This window comes from Rhagoletis pomonella, unplaced genomic scaffold (genome assembly GCF_013731165.1).
Source record: "Rhagoletis pomonella isolate Grant_MI unplaced genomic scaffold, Rhpom_1.0 Rhpom_scaffold_00005, whole genome shotgun sequence".
Lineage (NCBI taxonomy): Eukaryota > Metazoa > Arthropoda > Insecta > Diptera > Tephritidae > Rhagoletis > Rhagoletis pomonella.
The window spans coordinates 73762653-73785102 of NW_023458559.1; the positions used below are offsets into that span (position 1 = coordinate 73762653).

The following is a 22450-nucleotide window of genomic DNA, read 5'->3' on the forward strand; positions in this document are numbered from 1 at the left end:
TAGAGTGCGTACAATAGGCTGTCCTAATCGGTATAAGTAAGACACTCCTTCTTTGACGCTTAATGCCATGCTGAACCCAACGCCTGTTGATATTGCCGGCAGAATGACCGCAACCTAAACTTAAGGAAATCAGATGGTTCATAGCCTCGAAGACGAGATACTTTGAAGTTATGGAGGGTCTAGATTTCACCCTTACCACACAGATTACTGCATCTCTGAATATCGTTATCTTAATTTGGGAAGGCCCTTACACAATTCCTTTCAAAAGTCGGTGAACTGAGGGCCTAATAGACTTTAAAAGCAGCTTGCACATCGTTAAATTAGGTACAATATTTATTAAAAGTAGTGTTAGAAGAAATGTGCAATGGAGGGCTTTGGGAATTTGGCAGTGACTGGTGTAGGAGCTTTTTCCCGGAGCTCACATTAAACATACCATACAGGTTTTCGAAATGATGCATTATTTCTTAGGCAAAAGTAGCTGCAATTAAAGACGAGTGCGACGTCATTTAAGGACGTAAGCATATACTCTTATAGCGGTTGTGGCTATCAGGGGCTGTCTGACTATATTTACTGAGAGTAATCATTAACCGTAGCCAACATCTAGTCTCTGGATCGCTCTCAACGGGAGCAATAACATGTAATTCGCAGCTGGCGACTGCAGCCATAAGCTATCATCAGGTCATGCCAATGGTCATTATCATGCAGTAATATTGCTTTCGCAGTGATTTCGCTCCCCACGCTTCACTCTATCGCCCCTACGGTATATAAGCCCGTCACTATACCAGTGCTCGTGTGGGTTTTACGGTAGCGCACTAAAATAAATTGCGAACTTCGATTCAAACCAGGTGTCGCTGAGAAATGATTATCCAAGTCATTGACTAAAGCAAACAACTTACAAAAATTATTATTTTTTTATTTGAAAAATAAAATCCAAAAAATAGTTTTTTTAAAGGATCTACTGCTAAAAACTTAAAAATCTCTTTTCAACAAATTAGCTGGTCCGTCCTCACAGTTTTGAAATAAAAATGCAGGTTTGATTCACTAAGGTCGTTTTTCTAAGCACGATGCAATAAAACATTTTCAGAACAAATATGGTATTTGAAGGGCAGCTATGTAAATTTTGAAACATACTTGAGAAAACGGCCCATAACTTATATTACGAGTAGTACGCAAAATTTTTATTTTGTACTTACCCATGCAAACACCCAATCCACTAGTTATGGGCAATTTTGTGACACACTGTAACGGTGGCTCACATTGACCTGAGAAGCCGCCAGGACCACCACAAGTTTCCCCAAGTGTCTTTGCGCAAATGCGACAACATCTGAAATAAAGAAAAAATATTTAAAGTTGGTGTAGTGACGTAAAATGAAGTCGAGTACTGAAAGGTGAGGTGTAGCGGAGTGAAGTAAGATAATAAAGAAGTGATGTGAAGTGAAGTGAAGTGAAGTGAAGTGAAGTGAAGTGAAGTGAAGTGAAGTGAAGTGAAGTGAAGTGAAGTGAAGTACAGTCAAGTTATGAAGTGATGTGAGGTGCTGTTAATCGAAGAGAAGAAAATTGAAGCACTATTAATTGGAATGATTAGGCATTAACTAGTGAAGTGAAGTGAAGTGAAGTGAAGTAAAGCGAAGTGAGTGAACCGAAGTGAAGGTTGGATAAAAAGTAAAGTAAAGTGAAGGGAGTGAATTGAGGTAAGGTGAAGCCAAATTAAATATAAAGAAGTGAAATCATCAGAAATGAAGTGAGGTGACAAAACAACGTAAAGAAAAGTAAATGGAACTGAAGAAGTGAAGTGATAAAATGAGAACTAAAGTGAAGTGAAGTAAAATAAAGTTAAAAGCAGCGAAGTGTACTGAAATTAAGTGAAATTAATATGTAGAAAGAAGTAAAGTGAGGTGGAGTAAAGAGAAGCAAAGGAATTGAAGGGAAAATGATGTGGTATTCTGCGTGAGGGGGTGAGGTGAGAAATGGAATGAAAAGAAATGAATGAATGATGAAAGTTTTGAAGCTGAACCGCGAAATAAAATAAAGTATAATATAATGGAATAAAGTGGAATGGTATGGTATTGACTGAAATCGATCTATATGGAGTGGAATGGAATTAAATGGAATGAAATTACTAGAATGGAAATGAATGCAATATACTGGATTTGAATGGCACGTAAAGGAGTGGAATCATATGAAAATAAATGAGTGGATCGTATTGAACATAAGCCCTCGATATCTTGTTTTAGGGCTCATATTCAATACGATCCGCCGTGTTCTATTTTAGAAGAAGAGTACAAAATCAACTATCTCAAGAAAGAGATGAGATAGCTAAATAAATGTAATGGTTCCAATTATTATAAGACAAAAAATAATAAAAAAAATCACAAAAATTTAAACCTTTAATTCTCGAAAGACGTTTTGAAGGTCAAGCTAATTGTTTTATATAACACGTTTATCTTTCCTAAATTTTTAGGCTCAAAAGCTTTAAAACACTCTTATATATATATTTCGGTAGATATTTGATTTTGTCTCTTTCTTTCTAAAATAGAACACTGTGCGATCTATCCGCAATTTTCACAAAAGCTGCTTTCATCTGCCAACGATGATGTTAAGGCCGACCTTACATATCGCTTGCTTGCAGAAATTGCTATTGTATTGTAAAGTTAGAATAAACACAAGTGATGCGAGTTAAGTCCCAGAAGGGCGCTAACGTCAGAAACTACTTTTTGTAAAAATTTCAGATAGATCGTATTGACTATACGCCCTCAATATAAATACTTAAATGCTTAAAAAAGGAAACGATGTTTGAAGGAAAAAATATTGAAAAACCACGGTTCAGGTAAAAGTTGTTAACTCACTTGCAGGGATCCCACAGCATCATTCCCTTCCCGGGGCAATCCAGCGAACGTATGACATCACACTCTTTGGGATTACAATAACACTTTAAACCGTTAACTACACGACTACCTGCGGCCACCATTATAAGTAGATAGCAACACAAGTAGATTAAATATGTGCGTAGATTGAGTAAACAAAATTGTGTTGTGGAGCACATTTTGACAAGCGCTTGCTACTCCAAAGGATGGCGAGTGCTTTGTGTGAAAAATGTTTGCGTCTTTTTTGATCTAAAATTTCCGATCAGTTTTGGGAGCTTTGGATTTCTTTACGAATATTCGTTGCACAAAATTTTATCTATAAAAAATTAATTTTACTTCAAAATGTACTATCAGTCGCTGCAGCAGTCGTTGATGTTGATGGCGCTGTTGAGAGGCCATGGTTATTATTTTAAAGTCTTGAAAATACTGAAAAGAATAAGAAAAATTGGTAAGTTAATATTTTTCGCTTTACAGATACATAAATTAGATATTAATGCATTAGCAGATTCGGGCATTGGATTGTTAAATAAATGCTCAAATTGCTATGCTACAAGTATAGAACAGCTAGCATTTTGTTAAGCTTATAATAAATCTCTGTATTAACAACACTTTACTCATACCCGCGCTCGCACTTATTGCAACACTAGAAGTTTCTTATCGATAGTTATCGAACATTCCATTTGACGTTTCTTGACCTCGAACCTTCTACATCTCTTATCGCACTTTTTGCCATTCTCTTGTTATTCGCTTTGACTTGCAATTCGTGTTTTACAGCATTCGCCACATTCTCAGGCATTTTATTAAAGCAACTTATCTCGAGATAGGGAATTTATCCTTTAAAGCAATATTTCATTGCGTTTGCAAAAAAATATTTTAACAATTAACTAGCCACAGGGTTAGTTTAAGATTCCTTTTAATGGAAGACTAATAAAGATATAAAGCCTTTCAAGGGAATTAATTCAAAGTCAAACATGCCAAAGTCACTTAATTTGTTTTAGTAAAATTCCACAGTTATGTACATATATTTGTTATCTCGCAGACCCAGTTCAAAGAGGTTTAAGGTTAAAATGATTCTCTGGGCATCCAAAATATTGTCCCGTAGTTGTACAAAATATTGTTGTAGTTATAAACAAACTAGAGATACTGATATAAAACTATTACCTCAGATATGTAACTATTTCATTCTAGTACATAGTTTTTAATTTTATTTTCTATGATGTACGGTGGCGAAACTGTAAAAAGGGAAGAGCCATTTTAACAAGCTTTGGCTATGCTTATTTTGTTAAAAAATGATTATAATTTTTCTACGAAAACAGAGCTTACTATTCCAAAAAACAATCTGAATCAAAGTTTCACTTTGAAGAGAATTTATAAAAATTCTTAAAATTTAACAAATGTTCAACAAAATTTTAAAGTTTTAATCAGATTTTCAGATTATATTTTTTTTGGTATGCAGTCTTGTAGCGCAATAAATTTATGCGCAATAAAGTGCAAGCTTGAAGCAGAGCTGTTAAGTTTCCATTACGATTAGTAATCATTATTTTTTTTGCATTTTTTAATTTTAATGATAATTTTAGTTTTCTTACATAACCCAGCCATTAATAATTAGTTATTAATTAAAATAATCAAAAATAATCATCGATAATTGCCATTAAAAAAATAATCAAAAATTATCAAGTAATTAGAAATAATCAAACAATCAAAATTAATCAAATTGTTTTTTTTTTTAATTATTTGATTATTTTTAATTATTTGCTCATTTGATAGTTTTAAATTATTTGATGATCTTCAATTATTTGATTATTTCTAATTATATGTTTAATTTTAATTATTTTTGCAAATAAATGAAGTTGTGTTTGGCAAGCAAATTTTTATAAGTTAGAAAACATAAAAGTAATGTTCACATCAGAGCTGTTAAGTAATGATTATAAATTGTAAGGATTACCGATTTAATTAATTACTTTTTTAAAATCTGCTAAATAATTAATTACCAGTATTTCCACTTTTAAATTAATAATTACCGATTACCATTAAAAATAATCAAAAAATAATGGTATTTTTTGCCAATTGGAAGAAAAAAATAAAAAAAAACTAAAAAGGCTAATGGCATTAGTTTTACAATAAAATTATTATTTTTTGATTATTTTTGCTTATTTATAATTATGTAAATTATTTTAAATAAAATGTATTGTTCAGACGGAAAAAAATGTTTTGTCGACAAACATATGTATATAGCTGTGAAACACGGTGTTACATTGTTCTTTCAAATGACCATAGATAACAGGGATTCGCAACATATTTGCATTTTTGGAGGGTATGCATGTGTGTTAGATATGTATGTGTATTCCGCAACTTTAAGCATGTCATACCATCAGAAGCCGAATAAGTATGTTTCTTTACAATGAAATCGAATAATAAATTAAATATAATTAAAAAATCAAAAACAGAAAATCAAAAGTAATCACCAAATTTAATCAACTACTTTTTTGATTATTTTTTTAATGACAAATAATCATGATTTTTTTTTGATTAATTCTAATTAAAATTGATTACTAATTCCTCGGTTAAAAACACTAATTGAATTATTCATTACGATTACCGAACCTATGTAATCGTTTTGATTACTAATCGTAATCCAAAGTTAACAGATCTGCTTCACATACGCTCTTATCACAGATAATGAAGACGATTCGAGTTTTGAGCAAATTTCACACAATAAAGATAGCTTAAAGAGCCTTGTCCAAAGTCAACTCTTACAATAGCGACTCTTCTATAAATAGATGTGGAAATTTGGAAGTGCCATGAATTGCTGAAGGAAGCTGCTATATTGTTTAATACTCCGTTGACTTCGTCAGGTCCGTTTGAAAGGCTCTTTTCTTTTGCAGGAAAACAATTCAAAATAATCCAATAATTTTATTAATCATGCAATTAAAAAAGTCAGAAAAAATTTCACAAATAAGTGAAAATTATCAAAAATAACAAAATAATTATGTAATTCAAATTAATTAATTAATTAAATTTTTGTTTGAAAGTAATTAATTATTAATCATTAAAAAGTAGCGAATAATCGTATTTAATCATTAAATGGTTCCCCAAAAAAGCATGTTTTAATTAATAATCATTATGATTATTAATCATTATTTAACAGGTCTGGTGTGAAGTAATTAGGAGTTACCGTTGATTTTTGGTAATTTATTGCTAGCGCATTTTCTTCCATACAAAGTATGTTCGAAATTTTTTTTGTAAGGAGAAAATGAGCAACACCTTCCACAAAAAAAATGCCAATAATCAACGGCTTTTTAAAACTTGCACTTTATTATACTAAAATAAACGAAATATAAAACTGCATTCTCAGAATACTTCTAAAACCTCTAATTAAAAAGCTCAAAATTTTCATGAGAATTTGTTGAAATATTCTAATTATTCTGCAAAGTTTGAAACTTTTACTTATTTGATTTGTTTGTACATAGCGAGCTATGTTATTCTAAAGAAATATACTGGATTACTTAATTGATTGGTAATAATAACGCTAAGCATTTCATTCCAAACACTGTCAATTGGGCCTTTCCCTTACTCTTCATTTATTCTTCACTAACTCAATTTACGAGTACAATAAACTCAAAATGAACTCGCCACTTTTCTAAGCCTTCACTTCCATTTCCGTTTTCCGTTTTTCATTTGCCATTTCTACTGTTTAGTGCTAATAAACTCCAAGCCAACCAAAGCAATCATTGAAGTTTTTTTTTTTGATTAGACGAAAAACTAAGAGAATGTAAAAGAAAAGAGCAGAAAAAAATGAGGAAAGTAATGGAAGCGAAGAAGATTATTCTTCATTAAATCACCTAAAATGACAGCTGAAACTCAATCCAAAGCGAAAGCAGCCATTCAAAAAAAAAAAAATCAAAACACTAAACTGTTCGTATAAAACCGGGCAAGAGGTAATGACCAAGCCAAGCGAAAATCACTACACACAACTTAAAAGTGTTGGCTAGTATAAGTGGTTAAGTGGATTTCTTAGCAATGATGAGAATTGCGGATAGTGTCAAGCCAAACGATGACTAATCAAAAAAAAAACGGAACGTAAGAGAATACTCATCAATATCAATTGAGACAATCGACCATCCAGTTGTGCAGCGAATGGATTGCCAAGCCATTAGAAAGGAAATCAAAAGGAATTGAGTACATACACTTGCAAGTGTACATAGGTACAAGAAAAAAAAGGGATAATCGTTGTTGTTGAATGAAATTCGAAATTGGTGTTGGTAATTGAATTCAAAACGAGAATTTCTGTGATTGTGATCGAAAGAAGAGTACTGTTGGAGGAAATAAGTTAGGGATTTAGTGAAAGTTGTATGCAGAGATTGGTAAAAATGGATGAGTCAATGGGCTGAGCTTAAGAGAGGATGAGTGAATAGATTGCGACCTAATGGATATATTATAAGTGTAGCTGTAACATGTTATTAATTTTTAAATCAAAAGCATCACTATTATATTGGTAACAGTTCTAAAAAATACTTGAAGTAAGTTATTGAGTGATTTAGCACCGCATTCAGAAAATTCAGGCTCCACGACAAAACGCTCGATAACGCACAGTGGTCTGGAAGACGAAAGCTGAGGGAGATTCCCAGGTGTTCGGAGTATACACGCCCACCAACCCTTCCCTTGAGCTTTGAGGCATCTGTGTATAAATGGATGGACTCGCCACGCCTTAGAGCGGCTCGTTTCCACTCTTTCCTTGAAGGTAGGAGGTTCGTAAACGCTATAGTGGGATCAGAGTTCGGAAGGGCGTACTCCACCGATACGGGAAGCTCCGAAACTCCGCGTATTATTTTGGGTTCCATCCGCCATCTTTTTCCTATTGACCTGCTGCAAGAATATAGTGCTACTGTTGCTTTTCGCACTCTATCTGCAATATTAGGCCCCGAGTTTAGTTTCCTATCAAGTAAGAGACCTAGATATTTGGTCTCTTCCTTCATTTCAAGGGTTTTCCCTCTAGAGTTATAGCGTCGAGGTCAATTATCTTGTGCTTCCTAGTGAAGAGCACTAAGTCTGTCTTTTCAGGATTTATTCTTTGAATTAGATCGGTTAATGTTGAGGGGTGTTTGCCCGAAATAGCTATTATAATATCGTCGGCGTTTGCAATTGTCTTCCCACCAATGCCTTCAAGTTCTTGAAGGAGGCTGGCTACTGCTATGTTCTACAGAAGTGGTGAGGTTACTCCTCCCTGGGGCGTACTCCTTACCAGGAATCTTTGCGATTCACCTAATCCTGCACTTATTTCGTATCCGGTCAGCATTCGTTTAATAAACGGGATGTATGAGTTGGCTTACACCCAAATTTGCCAGTGATGAGATAATCGCCTCAGGAGATATGCTGTTGAAAGCACCCTCGATGTCCACTGACGTGGGAAATTGCTCGAAAGAGAGGTTGGAGTAAACCAGAGGGGTTAGACGATCGCGAAAAGGCAAAGGATATTATGACCACACTAACGAAGGATTCAAACATTTCAGTAAGGAAATTAGCAAGTAAGGTTTACTTCTTAGAATAAGTTTTGTTTGGAATAAAGATAAAAAATTAAGATTTTCAAGGTGAAAAAAGTTCCAGAAACAAACTTTGTCAAGAAGGATGCCGCAAAAGAGAGAGTGAAAATTTGTTTTTAGTAAGTCGTAGTTTGTTTAATGAACGACGAAAAATACATTTTCGCAGATGGTTCTTATTTTTCAAGACAAGAATTTCCCTCAGCCGATTCTTTGGCATATGTAGCAGAAAAACCGAGAGCAAAAAAGTTACAAGAATTCCAAGGTAAACCTTGCTTGGCAGTGAAAGTTGCTTCCATTTTTATGCTAATATGAAGTATCTTCATGCCACTAGGACACTTCAGACTTAGAGTGATTTAAAGGATTAATGTAAATTTGATCACAAAATAAGTCAATCCACCAAACTGTTCCGAAATAAGGATGAATGGGAGAAACTATGCTCAAGAAAAGATGCACCAAAAATGTTCAAGACTTTGAAATAAAGTGGGCTTTAGCAGCCCATAGTTTTTTACCGCATAATGTGAATTTGTGGTTATTTGCAAAAACAAAATGACTTTGTATTTAAAAACCTCACAATTGGTTCAAAACATATACTGGTTTTTTACAGACAATTTTATTCGGCGCAGTCCTTAAATAACTGAAGTTGATTTAGGGACTCAGTAGATCACATCAGTTCGCGAGGCCTGTAGACGTACCCTTACATAGTCATAAACGATCCGATCTGATTCTAACGCCCTAAATTTAATCAAATTACAAATTTATCAGATAAATGAGGAAACTAAAACCGAGGCTCTATCTACTAAGTGAACGTTTGGAAAGATGTAAAGTGAAAGATCAAGGCCAATGCTGAGCTAAGAAAACAAATTCATTGCACTAAAATAAAATACAAAATTAAGTTTCAAATCCAAAACTATCATAAAAAACTTAAACCAACCCGCAGTTAGGAAGACAAATGTGTATAAGTGTCTAAGCACAATTGTAAGGAATAAAAATCAACCTTCCAAGAGTATGAAAACCAAACAGCGAGCTCAATTAAAGAACAAAAGTAGCATTGTCGGAGATGAGAAAAAAAAACTGGAAAAAATAAGAAAAATTAAGTGTAGATGAATGCATGAAAAACGGTCATACCTACATAGATGTAATACTTATGTACATGTACTAATTTGTAAGAAAGGGAAAGCTAGCAGACTCATCACGTAACAAGATAAAAAAGACGACAAACATTGAGAACAAAGCGCGATATTAAATAGAAAATTACGCGCCAAAACAAAGCAAATAAAGCTGAAAAATGGAAAGGCACAAACAACGCTGTAATGATTGCGAAAAACAAAGCGCATGTCAACAAATCTTAGCCTTGGCTAACACAATAGATACAAAAAAAAATGAGATGAAGTCTTAAGATAATCAGCTGCCGGCAGCAATGAGAAAAACATGAGCAAATAAGGAAAAGAAACAGGGACAAATGTGAAAACAAACAGTATTAAGAAAAACTACGCTGCAGTGAAGCGGGGGGAAATTATAATGAGAATTAGATGCGCATATGTAAGGAGAGAAAGGGGGCAACAAAAAAGCGAAATCAGATGTAATTTACGGAGATAGAAGAAATGTTTGTATATTTAAGTGAATTCATAAATAAAAATTGTATAGTTAGACATCTTAACGGTGCCGCACACAACGCTCAATGTCCAGCAATGGAGGACAAAGCAAACAACTACAATTTTTCAGATTATTATACAGCTGTTTACGCTGACCTACTACAAAGGACACTAATTTCGTTAGAAAATATTTTGTTAGGAAATAAATGAAAAATAAAGACATTAAAGCGAATGCTGCTCAAATATGCACAAGTATTACGAACGACTGATGTTTTTTTTATTTATTTTGTGCTGCAAATTGGCCACAAGGTCGTTTGGTAAGCAATGTAGTGTCGGATAATTAGTTGGGGGAAAAAACAAGAGAGAAGAAGGAATGGAAACGAAAAAAAAAATTTAAAAATTTGTCTCTTGCTGATAAAACTTGGGAAATATTATAAACGAAAAAAATAAGGGCAAAAATATAGCAAGGGTAAATATGTATGCTAATTTCTATAAACACAATATATCAACTTGAAATGTAAGTGAACTCATGGGCATTTTGATATAGTGGATTGTGGTGGGACGACTACTTCTTTTGGTAAAAAGTAACGAAAGCGAGACTACTTCGAATGATGAGTATTAAAAATAACTGTAGAAAAAAAAATCCTTTGAGTTACCTATGTGTATCGAAGCGGTAATGAGAGAGTTTTTAAAATCTTGGGCTCACAAATGCAGGGAAGCTGAGGAGAAGGTGTTGAGATAACTCCACCATATAGTCCATAGAACTGTAAAAGTAATGATCAGCTAGAAATCACACCAGTTCAAATTGCTTTGGTATGCTTTACGCTGAGAGTTTTTAGGCAACCTTCGATCCACGCATGACTTAACTTTCCGATCCTCCCCTGCTCATAAGCTAAAAACTTGTAGCCTAAGAAATTTTTATATTCCTGGCCACAGCTTCTTAAAAACCCTTTTTTCTAAATAAGTATAGATGTAGGTTTGGGTAACCTGAGACCCATACCAAAATAGTTTGACCCTTTCAGTGTCGAAAACACTTTACCGTAACCTAGAAACCTAAAATTTTGTATATCAGGAAAACACAACTCCCTGAAGACGAGAAAAATATTTTTTTTTTGTGGAAAGCTTATCGTTAAAAAGTTATAGCTTGCCGGATGTATTTTACAGGGTACCTCAACGATTAAAAACTACTAAATAAAATCCAGCCTTATTTCCATTCGGTTCGGAAACCAGATATACATATTCAAGAGCATTTTTGATAGAGAACAAATTCTTGAGCGTTATTTCTATGTTTTGTTTTCTGAGAGATTGACTGAGATGTAAGAACCGTATTAACAATAAACCGATTTGACTCAACACATATTTCTTTTAAAAATTTATACCTGTGTCTTTATAGCGCCTTCGCTGAAACCAAATTCAAAAGTAAACAAAATTTGTGGTTTTCTTTCGATATTTCTTTAATAATCAATTTGCGCGATTGGCCGAAATGTAATTTCAACTCATTCATTTTCACCACCAAGGTGGCTAGGCCAAAAATTAGCCTACATTTTAATTAGCTTATTCTTGACTAAGTCCAAAAAATGGCTAAACTAAGTTAAGTTGAGTTGGAGAAACCAGCCCTAAGAATATCTGGCTTGTCTAGTCCTCTTCTGACAGGTTGCCAGTGGTGAAGCATATGTCGCGCCCAGCTGTGATGGACCTAAGAATTCCGGAGAAAGCTTAGTGTAAATAAATTTATAATCTGCGTCTATTAAAATCGAACATACGTATGTACATGGCGTATGAGTTACTCAGACGAGATGAGAATGTTACTCATACGCCATGTACGTACATACCTTCAAATCTAACTTTTCAGTCATAAATGATAGATCTAATATGCATCCGGCATTTTGAATTTTTAAAATTTGATTTCAGATGCATAGTCAGTGACCTCAAGAACCCAAAAACCCGCGATTGTAAAGTGTTAAGCGACTCTTAGCGATTTAAATTTTTTTGGCTGCGATGTATCTATATTGGATCAGCCAATTTGACTTGAGATTCGTAATTAACAACCATAAAAACCCTCGGGAAAAACATTTCATGCGAATTTGATATATATTTAGCTTTTTTGGCCACCATTTTGAATTATTAAAATCAGGCCTCGGATTCGTAATCAAAAATCCTAATAATATAAAAAAAGCCCTTGTTAGTTTTTAAAATGTTGGGTTCACTTGAGACTCAAAATTTGTAAGCAAAAATCTAATTTCAAGTTAATTTAGACGCCTAACGGCATTTAAAAATGGGCACTTTACACTAATTTCTCCAAAAGGTCTCCAATTATTTCACCTTTCTTCACACAGGTGATTCCTTGTGACACAAATACACACCCCGGTCTGCCAGACCGGGTTGCTTTTCATCAATTCTCTAGGCTGCGTCTTTCGAGTCATTGAAAATATCTGTACGCAGTTAGTTTAAGAAGGCAATTTTAAACTTATTTTATTAAAACAAACCACAAAGGTAATTCTTATGCTAGTCCTTTAACAAGATATATTTGAAATTGGACTCTTCGAAAAGCTCTGAAAAAATTACTAAGCAAACGAAAAAATTTTATTTTATTTACACTTCAAATAAATAAATGAAAATAGATTTTACTGTTTTCATCAGCTTGATTGAAATTTACTACTACATGCTTACCTACTTAAATAATTGCATAAACACACATCTTGGAAAATTCCTATGATCCAAGTCGATTTTGAGAATAAGCTGCAGCACTTAAACCGAGATAATTCTGCCAGAAAAACGAAAAATTCATATAAAATGGCGATCAAGAGTTTAAAAAAAATTTTCGTCTATCAAAATCATGATAAAAATATAGTAAGGTAGAACCGCTGAGAGTCACTTTTAAAATTCTTGACGTTTCTAAACAATTTAACTTTTAAATTTACTCACAACCTCACACACACATTTTCATTTTCAATCTCAAGCAACAACCATTTCGAACAATTTCAATTTTTTATTTTCACTTTTATATGATTTTAAAATGTTGGCAAACTTCAAAAAAAAATCATGGCCGACAAATTGAGAGAACGGTTCTACCTTGCTATGTTTTTATCATGATCAAAATTTCTTAAATCAGTTTCAGGGCTCAAGAAAAAAATGCTAGTCTATTTATTTCTCCAAGAAAATTTACAGCAAAAGCAAAGTACTTTTTCAAGCAAAACGAAATAGTGAAAAATATTTCTTGCACTTATTCTTGAGAGCTGCAAACAGCCCTTTAAACAGAAAGAGCTGTTAGAAATTCGGTTTTCTAATTCTACGAAACTATCTAATATTGCACATACGACATGTGGTACTACACAAAAACTTTATAAATTTCATTTAATTATTTAAAATTCAACTTTTTCTGCTTATCATACTTTTACTGGTTTATTTTTACCACCGTCATTATTCGTGCTCGTTTTCATTAAAAATATTGCCTTTGAAATACAACCCATTACGAGGGTGTACTCATTTCCTATTAATTTTGCAGTGCGTCCAGTCTCTACACTCAACCAGTCACTACTGTCCACAGCGAACTAAGCGCAGATACAGAGTTTAGTGAATGTACATATTTTAGCGAGTAAGCATGACTATCTGACTTCCGTGAATTAATCTGCGCATAAATTCTATGCATGTCTTCTACAGCCACATACATGCATATATATGTACATATTTCCCTCACTTAACCCCATTGAATTTACGCGCTAAGCAACGGTTAGCTTCAACTAGTATATAATAACACTAACACAGCTTTTGTTGTCTGCTGATATGGTCTGTTGACGTGCTGACTTGCCAAAGCTGCTTGGCCGGCCGCGCTACTCACTTTCGCACAGAGAATTTTCATACTCATTCGTTCTTCTTCATCTGCCATCTGCAGCTAGCTTTTAAACTCAACTTTGCTGGTCCACAGCTCAACTGCCCCTCCATGCATTTCACGAATTAATTTTTCTTTTATGCGCAAATTTTTACTTCTTCCCCTTCTCTACTTGGCTCTGACAGACACTGACTCTTTGCTTTTATGTCTACTCATTCGCCATGACAAGTGCGCGGCAGTCGACCTCTTCCCAATGGTGGACGACGACCAAACATTGTTTCACTATTAAATATATATAATTTTATCTGCTCGTGTATAATAACAATTTTACGCTTGCTGCTTCACATTTGCGCCAGCTATCGCTGATGAGTGCATGGACTCTGAAAGTAAGTTGAATGGCGGCGACACAGTTATTTAGAAACAAATCTACTCAGCTACAATACCCAACCCAAGAGTCTGCATTAATTTGGCCTTCCTGTCTGCTGATATTCGCGATTTTCCTTTCTTACTTGTGTATCTGTGTATGCTTTGTGTAAATGGCATATCTCTTTCATTATTAGTCAATCCCTTGCTCCTCTCGCTTCATTACTCCTGCTTTGCTTGAAACTACGAGTTTTTTTTTGTAATTTTGTTTTATTTCTTGCCTGTCATGCTGATTATTTCCACTCGCGTTTTTGCTTTAATTTTAGCCTTCTCTACGTGATTTAGGTATCTCAATCTTATCAACGCGAAATTTGCCTTCAATCGCTTGATACACGTTTCGTTGTCACCCCTTTAACCTTAAAATTCGTTTGCATATTTTCCAGTTCAATGATTACGTATTGTGTTTGCTGAGCTTTTTGGCTTCTCTCCACTAACGCATTCCATTTACTCGCAAACTATTGTTTTTGGTTTTCTGCAGCGTGTGTGGCGATGTTTTCCACGAAAATGCCTCGCTTTGCTTAAAACTATTTTTACTCGATTTTTGCTACGAATATTTCGGGCTTTGTTTATTTAATTTTATTAAAGTTATTCACAACCTGGAAATGTAGTACTTGAGCGTTCTCGACCAGGTTAAATCAAGGTTTAAGTCAAGGCGGGTGCACGACAAGGTCGAAATGAATCAAGGAGTATAGGAAGCACTCTTTAAACTGAGTATATGGTCCGTTTTATGTATATAAATATAGATATCTTTCCCCACAACCTTCTTAAATCGCATTCAAAGTGGGTCACGGCGGCAGGCTGCCGTACATCCAAACTCATGTGGCCCGTGTACAACCCAGATCGGACGGTGCAAGGTTAGTTGCGATTCCTACCGGGCGTTGGCGGTTGGTTCCCAAGCGAGCCGGCTGTGTATCACCTGAAACGACTTCTTTAGAACCTGCAGAGACAAAAACGAGAGGAAAATATTACAGCACCTTCTTTGCAGCTCTAAAGAGAAGCAGAAATATCATAAGAGGAGCATATGGGCAATTCCATATATACTGGTTATGTAAGCACAAATATTTTTTCTAAAAATTGTCCTGCATTTATGCTCTGATTTGTGGCGATGATGTCGAAATAAAAAGCGGTTGCCACTCGGCAGACAATGGCGAACACCCAAGTGTATTTCTGCCATTAATAAGCTTCTCATAAAAATAAATTAGCCATTCGGAGTCGGCATGAAACTGTAGGTGCCTGTGTAAGACAACATCAAGGCGCACGCCACAAATCGCAGGAGAAGCTTGGCCAAACACTCTCATATGTACATATAAGCCCAATTTATTATTATTAATAACACAAAAACGGTTTTAAATTGATAGAAAATATATAATTTGCTCCCATCCGGCGGATGCCCTTAAACCGATTTGGTCGCTATTTGTACATTGTAAAATTTTTCGACTTCAAGACTTACGCTGCTTACAACGTCTTAAGAATCCCCTATATATGTTAGTTCGGACTAAATATAAGGTATCTGTGTTGAAATACATCCAACCGTTTTAGCATGAAAGAGTAAAAAACATACCCAAACACTCACTCACAAAATGTCATATTTATAATATTATTTAGTAGGATTTATGAGCGAAAATGTGATTTACATATCCTCATTAAATTTGATAACCAGAATTTTTTAATTTTAAAACACTCTGAAAATTACTAAAAAAAAAATAAGCGCCAATAAATTCAATATTTTCAAATAAATATTTGCTGAACAAAAATTGCAAAACTGTGTTAAATTCAAGTTGAAAAAGAAATAAGCAAAACAGAAACACAATCGATAAGAGCTAGCAGAAGACTTCAGCGAGATGTAAGGCTGAGATATGAAGAAGACTGGAGGCAAGTAAATGTTTTATCACAAAATGTGTGAAATTAGTATCAAGTATTGCAAATTAATAAAAAAAACATCAACATCTAACAACAACTTTAAAAATAAAAGTAAGAATGCAAACTGCATTTAAAATTAAAAAAAAAACTAAAACGAAGTTAATGGAGGTACAAAAAATGTACACAAATGATAAGAAAACAGTTTGCGACACGCTGTATTTATTTGTATGTATTCAAATGTACATATGTAGAGAGCATACTTTTTATATTTTTGCCACCAATAACATTTTTATAAAATTGGAAATGTTTTGCGTTTTAAATACGAAGACTAAATATACTAGATACTCATTGCTATAAAAGCTCGCCAACTCAGTTCACATGGCGCATTCCAAATAAAATATTTGACTAGCAACAACACTGTCTCCCATTTTATAGATAGTTGTTGGTTTTTACATAAGCTTTATACACAGATGAAAGTAAAATCGTTGGCATAATGAAATTTCACGTATTTCTCTTTGTGCTCGCTGCGCTGGTTGCAGCTGCCAGCATCAATGCCGCCAACATAGCTGTAGAGGAGGGTATCGTATGTCCCCGAAACCAGTCCGACACTTCTTTTGTGGTGCAAATACCATCGCCTAGCAACTGTGGCATATTCTATAAGTGCGATCGCGGACAACCAAGAGTGAATAAATGCCCGGAGGGCTTGCATTACAGCAAGCGTTTAATGGTGAGTAAAGAACGGGCGGATGTTGAATGTTGGTTTTGTATGAATTGGTAGGCATATGTAGGCTAGCCACTTTAAAAGTGGTAAATTAGTTACATACAAAAAAATCTTTTAAAGCGTAATTAAAACTCAACATGAAGTTTAAATTTGTTTGATTTTTTTCTTTTTCAGGCCTGTGATTTCCCATCTCGAGCCAAGTGCTCCTTACAGCTGGCAGAGTAACAAGTCGAGCATTGAAAATCATTGAAAAATAAAATTAAATACAATATTATTTTTATTGTAAATAATACTGTAAAAGTAAATCTAAATTTATATTTGTATTTAAGTAGCAAAACAAATTTTATAATTAACACCAATAATAAGTATTTTCTAACCAAAGGATTTTTCGCTACCACTTCACAAATAAATTACTCTAATCAATTAATTAAATTTGCGCTTGCTTGGTCATATTGTATGCATAGATAACGACGCCGCACAGTGATTCGGCCGTGGAAAAAATTAATTTTTTTTCATATCTAATTTTTAGATTTGAATGATGCAGTCTTATAAAGAAATGTATTGATATGAACAATTCATTATCAGAATCAGAAGTCAGAAAAATTTTATTCAGCTAAAACTCCTTGGAATTTTTGCTAACTTGAGCTATATATTTTCCTTATAACTTTTATCTATATTATTTTTGTTGTGAGTTTATAAGAAAATTGAGCACTTACTTGACTAAATAGAGGAAAAATCAGTGCAATCGACCAAATATTAAAAAAAAATTTAGGCCAGCAAAAATGATACTTCATAAATGCTGCCTTTGCTACTTTCAATGGACAAAAAGTTTGTGTGCTACAGCGTGCTACATCATCTAACTGTAATAAAATGAAAATTTGGAATATTTTCTATCGATTTCTGAAACAAATGTTTGCTTATATTTGCCCTTCTCGACGTAAACTTGATTTAAATGATGATGAAAAGTCACTTCAAATTTTAATAAAAGTGACAAAATGTAGCATGCTTTTAGGATCATGCGTGTATATTAACATTTACATCTATGTGACATTTTTTTGTTTACGAATGTGTAGGCATAGAAAGGATTAGATAAAATATTAGTTATAAGAAATAATACTTTTAGGATTATGAAAATATATTGACGTTTATATATTGTGGCGAATACTGCGGCAACGCGAAGCGAACAACGAGAAATTATAATTATATTTGTTTACGAATGTGTAGACACAAAGAGCATTAGATAACTTTGCGATATATTTCATGAGAGTAACTTATATAATAAGTTTCGTGAAGATACATTACTTTTTTTGAGCCGAAATCAAAATTTGTATTAAATTTTTTTTTTAATAGGTCCAAGGGAGGTACCCCTAGGGAGTGACCGATTTCAACTATTTTTGGTACTGTCAATGCCTTTAATGAGGGTAACTTATGCGCCAAGTTTCGTGAAGAGATCTTCCTTTTTTGAGCTGAAATTAAAATTTGTATTTAATTTTTTTTTTTTATAGGTCCAAGGGAGGTACCCCTAGGGGTTGACCGATTTCAACCATTTCTGGAATTTTCTGGAATTTCTTAACTAGCTCACATATAACCTGTGTGCAAAGTTTCAATGACCTAGGACGACTCCTTATATTTTTTCCAAAAAATGTATGGAGCCGAACCACTGTGCGCCGCAGTGAAAATACCCATTGGTGGATAACGAAAGCAAAGGCACCCGCAAACAAAATGGAAGGACCAAATGCAGGAAAGAGGCGGTTGGCGAAGTTTTTTGATCCATTACTTAACAAATACAATCTCCACTTACTCAACTCCAAAAACATTTCAATTAAGTTAATTAAAATTTGCATTCACCTTTTCATCATCACCCATTCACTTCTCCTTTATCAATATCCACTCTCAACAAATTTCGCTTTAATTTCAACTTTGATGTACTTTTGAGGTGTTAAGCGCAAGCACATCAGAAAGTTGCAAAATGTTTTGTTATTTGACAAATGCACAGTTCCGCACGATGCCGCCTACAGCTCAAATAGTCATTACTGCAGTTTATTATGTGGTAGTCAGTTCAGTTTCTCATTTATTTCCAAGCACCTTAAATTTATCACCTGCCCATTTTGACCCTTGATGGAAAATAGGTTTTCCGCTTAGTTTTAATTCACGTCTGCCTTCGTCAATTTGAACCCACATAGCCTTACACACTCAAATCCTTCTCTCTCATCCACTCATCCGCGCACAAGTTTTCCTTTGTCTACACAATTTTTGCTTTTAGTTTCTAGTTTCCTTTTTCTTAACGGTCTTATCGCTTTGCATAATTAAAATATTTTACCTTTATCAGAATTGTTTCAAGAAACTATTGGAAGCTAACTATTTGTATAAGTTTAACGTTTCGAGATTCGTTGCTAAATTGTTGAGTATTGAGCTTAAAGTTCAAACTTTTAAAACTCAATAAAAGCTTTTATGCAGTTATAAAAGCAGAACGGTTGAAATGACGTGCACGGGTTGCATTGATTAAGTACGAGTATAAGAAAGTACGAGTATAAGAAAGGAATGAGTTGTTTAAGTGTCTGTGTGAGTTGTTTAAGTGTGTGTGTGTGCCGACAGTAATACTTGGTAGTCCAACTTGTTAATCGATAACAGATTAAGTGCTGATGATTTTAATCAAGAGAGTGAGTAGATAGTTTAAAACTTTTTGATCCAATTTGTTCCAACAGCTTGTTAAAGTGGGAAGGAGCACTACATATGAACGTCAGGGATGTTAATTTTGGCAAAGCATGAAAAAAAATAGAAAATTTGGAATGTTTAATTAATTTCTTAGAAACTATTAGGCCTATCGAAAAGTGATATATACACGGTTTATAGAGAATTTTGTTGGCTTTCTTTTGCCTTATTCGGCATAAGGCTGTTCCATTGATTCGTAAGATATAAGTGATTAAGTGGAAACATTTTTTTTACGAGCGAGGAGCGCTACTCTGCTGTCGGAGTGTATGTAGATGTTTTTGTTGGTCGCCTCACTTTCTACATAGATACTGCACAGCGATGGTTCAAAGGCCTACACCTCGGTCTGAACGACAGAGTTCATTTGCCTCATGCTGAGGCCATAGAGTCCTGCTCTGACGCCGTGGTCAGTCTTGACCACTAAATATTTATTGCTTCCCACCGGGATTTTTGGCCGTTCGTTGTCCCAGTTGGTACGATTGGGGAAAAATTCCTAAAAATTTTGACTGAAGCTAAGTCATGCAGGATATATCGACTGCTGAGTGGAGGATCGACCTATTTCGGCAGCCAGTTCCGAAAACGCCCTATGCCAGAAAACCTTTCAAGAACCGAATTTGGTTGAAGAAGGCCCTATTTCAGAATTCGTTTCAAAAATGCCCTATCTCATCACATTTTCAATACCTTTTGGAGGTAGGTGGGACGTTTTTGAACCGAGTTCTGAGATAGGGCATTCTTCAACCGAATTCTGAGATATGGTGTTTTTCAATAAAATTCTAAAATGGGGCGTTCTTGAAAAGTTTTTTGTCATCTGGGATAACTCCCAAATACCTGGACCCTTTAGGGAAGCTTATCTTTTCTCCGAGAATAAATGGCTGTAGGAATTTTTTCACACTTTATTTTCCGAGAGAAATTTACTATGTAAATATTTTTGGGTTTTACTTTAAATCATTTTTGCTGCACCATTTGGCGACTGAAACACATACTATATAATAATTTTTCCCAGATAAAGAAAAAAAATAACAGCTAAAAAGTACTAGCTGCAGAACTGACCCACTATGAGTCGTTGTCGGGGCCTACAGTCGCAGCATCTCAAGCAAGGGACCGAACATAATAGTTACTGATAAATATTGTTATGGAAAAATACACTAAGAAGGAAATGTTCTACAACTAAATGATACCTACCAATCGATTTCTTTTTTCATCGAGACTAAAATTTGAAAATATATTTTTTATTCGCAATATTTATGCGAATTCAAAAAAAAATAACAATTATTTTTGCTTATTATATTATAAATCCAAAATAACAATTATTTTTTATTTTTATATTATATGTTTTAGATAACAGTCATTGAAGACTTTTATTTATATATTCTTTACTTTTAAGAATAAGTACTTCCATACAAGCATCTTCATATTTTTCTCTAAATTCAAGTGAACTTTATTAGCGAAAAATTCGATATTAATAATCTATTTATCATATAAGTATGTCCATACAAAACTACACACACGCGTGTACAAGTAAATACACATTCAATAAAATTATGAATAACTAGAGCACGCGTATGCATAAATTGATATTTTTTTTTTGTTCATCTACTCAAATTTATGTACGCAATAATAATGTATACAAGCATTACAAGCTACTTAAAATATTCACTTGATTTCGCTTAAGGGTGACCAGATGAGTCGAAAAAAAATCAGGACACTTGCAAGGGAGAAGCGCTCTATTCAGTTATAAGAGCTTGACTGCCGCAAGCTGCAACGCCCGAAAAATTTGCTATGGAGCTTCAGCTTTAACATCTATATGTCACAATGTTGATACATACATGAACATCTAGTGATATGTTTACACGACAATAGTTTTATAAAAGGTCAGTTTTGTAAAAATCGAGACATTAGGCGGAAAAAGAGAAATCAGTCAGGACACTTTAATTGGACCTTGGAATCAGGACATGTACTGATAAATCAGGCCGTCTGGTCACCCTATTTCAGTTTAACCTTCTTACATTACGATACCATCAATCGCATGTTGACAACATATTTTTGCTTTCGTCCCGCCCACATTCTATTACAACGCCCTCATTCGTTTGAATGACAGCAAAACTGTAAGTAATAAATTCAGTTGTTATCGTTATTTTATATTTATTATTATTTGTGTGTTTTGTTGTTATTTTTTTTTCTTTATATATGGAAACATACGAAAGTGACGCCCAAATATATTCAATATAGTTTCACTTATTTCTATTCTACATTTTTATCACTCGATTTTGTTAATCGCTTTTATTGGTGGTTGTAGCTAATTAGCACTTATGTACCCAAATAAAACAAATCCTATATTTATATGTCAATATGTCAACATGTCAAATTAATATTTAGTTAAACAGAAAATATGCGCTGAAAGTGCAGGAGTGTGGGTGATAGTACGCCCAGCTGATTAATATTGTGCGAGAGGCAGGGCGTATGAGTGATTTGAAGGTAGCTGATTTTTGTTCCATTTCTGTTAATTTGAATTATCTGAAGTTTTCTTTAAGCAAAATTGTCTATTCATAGTTCTTATCTTATGAATAAGAATAAATCAATATTTAAATACTTTACAGTTAGGCTGTTTTCAAATTACAAAGTCCGAAAAATTTACAAAAATGCTACTCAACACGCATGAACAAATGCTAAATGCTGTGAAAAAGTATGTCGCGCTGACCAACTTTTTCGAAGACAGTACAAGTTCTGATGAATTACAATTTATTAGCTCTCAACGATATGATTAATTCCAAAAATTATTTAAAAAAAAATTCACTACTATACTACATACAATAACAATATGGGTACCAATTCAGAGCGTGAAAACTAAAAAAAAAAATTTGTTCCAGAAGGACGAAAGGGTTGTAATAAAAATTCCCTTTTAATAAATTTTA

General features: G+C 33.9%; 2 protein-coding genes across 2 annotated transcripts in view; one reads left to right on the forward strand and one right to left on the reverse strand.

The window, feature by feature from the left end:
* LOC118739484 (cysteine-rich motor neuron 1 protein-like) overlaps positions 1 to 22450 on the reverse strand; it is a 94347-nt gene that overhangs the window by 62361 nt on the left and 9536 nt on the right. Inside the window, exons 2-3 of the mRNA XM_036470839.1 lie at positions 2847 to 3290; positions 1194 to 1324 (exon numbers count right to left, since the gene is read on the reverse strand). Of these exons, the coding sequence (XP_036326732.1) occupies positions 1194 to 1324; positions 2847 to 3043 (328 nt within the window). The 5' untranslated portion in view covers positions 3044 to 3290. The remainder of the gene's footprint in view (positions 1 to 1193; positions 1325 to 2846; positions 3291 to 22450) is intronic.
* LOC118739485 (peritrophin-1-like) lies at positions 16602 to 17261 on the forward strand. The gene is made up of 2 exons (XM_036470840.1): positions 16602 to 16835; positions 17004 to 17261. The coding sequence occupies exons 1-2, from the start codon at positions 16602 to 16604 to the stop codon at positions 17052 to 17054; spliced, it is 285 nt and encodes a 94-aa protein (XP_036326733.1). The 3' UTR covers positions 17055 to 17261.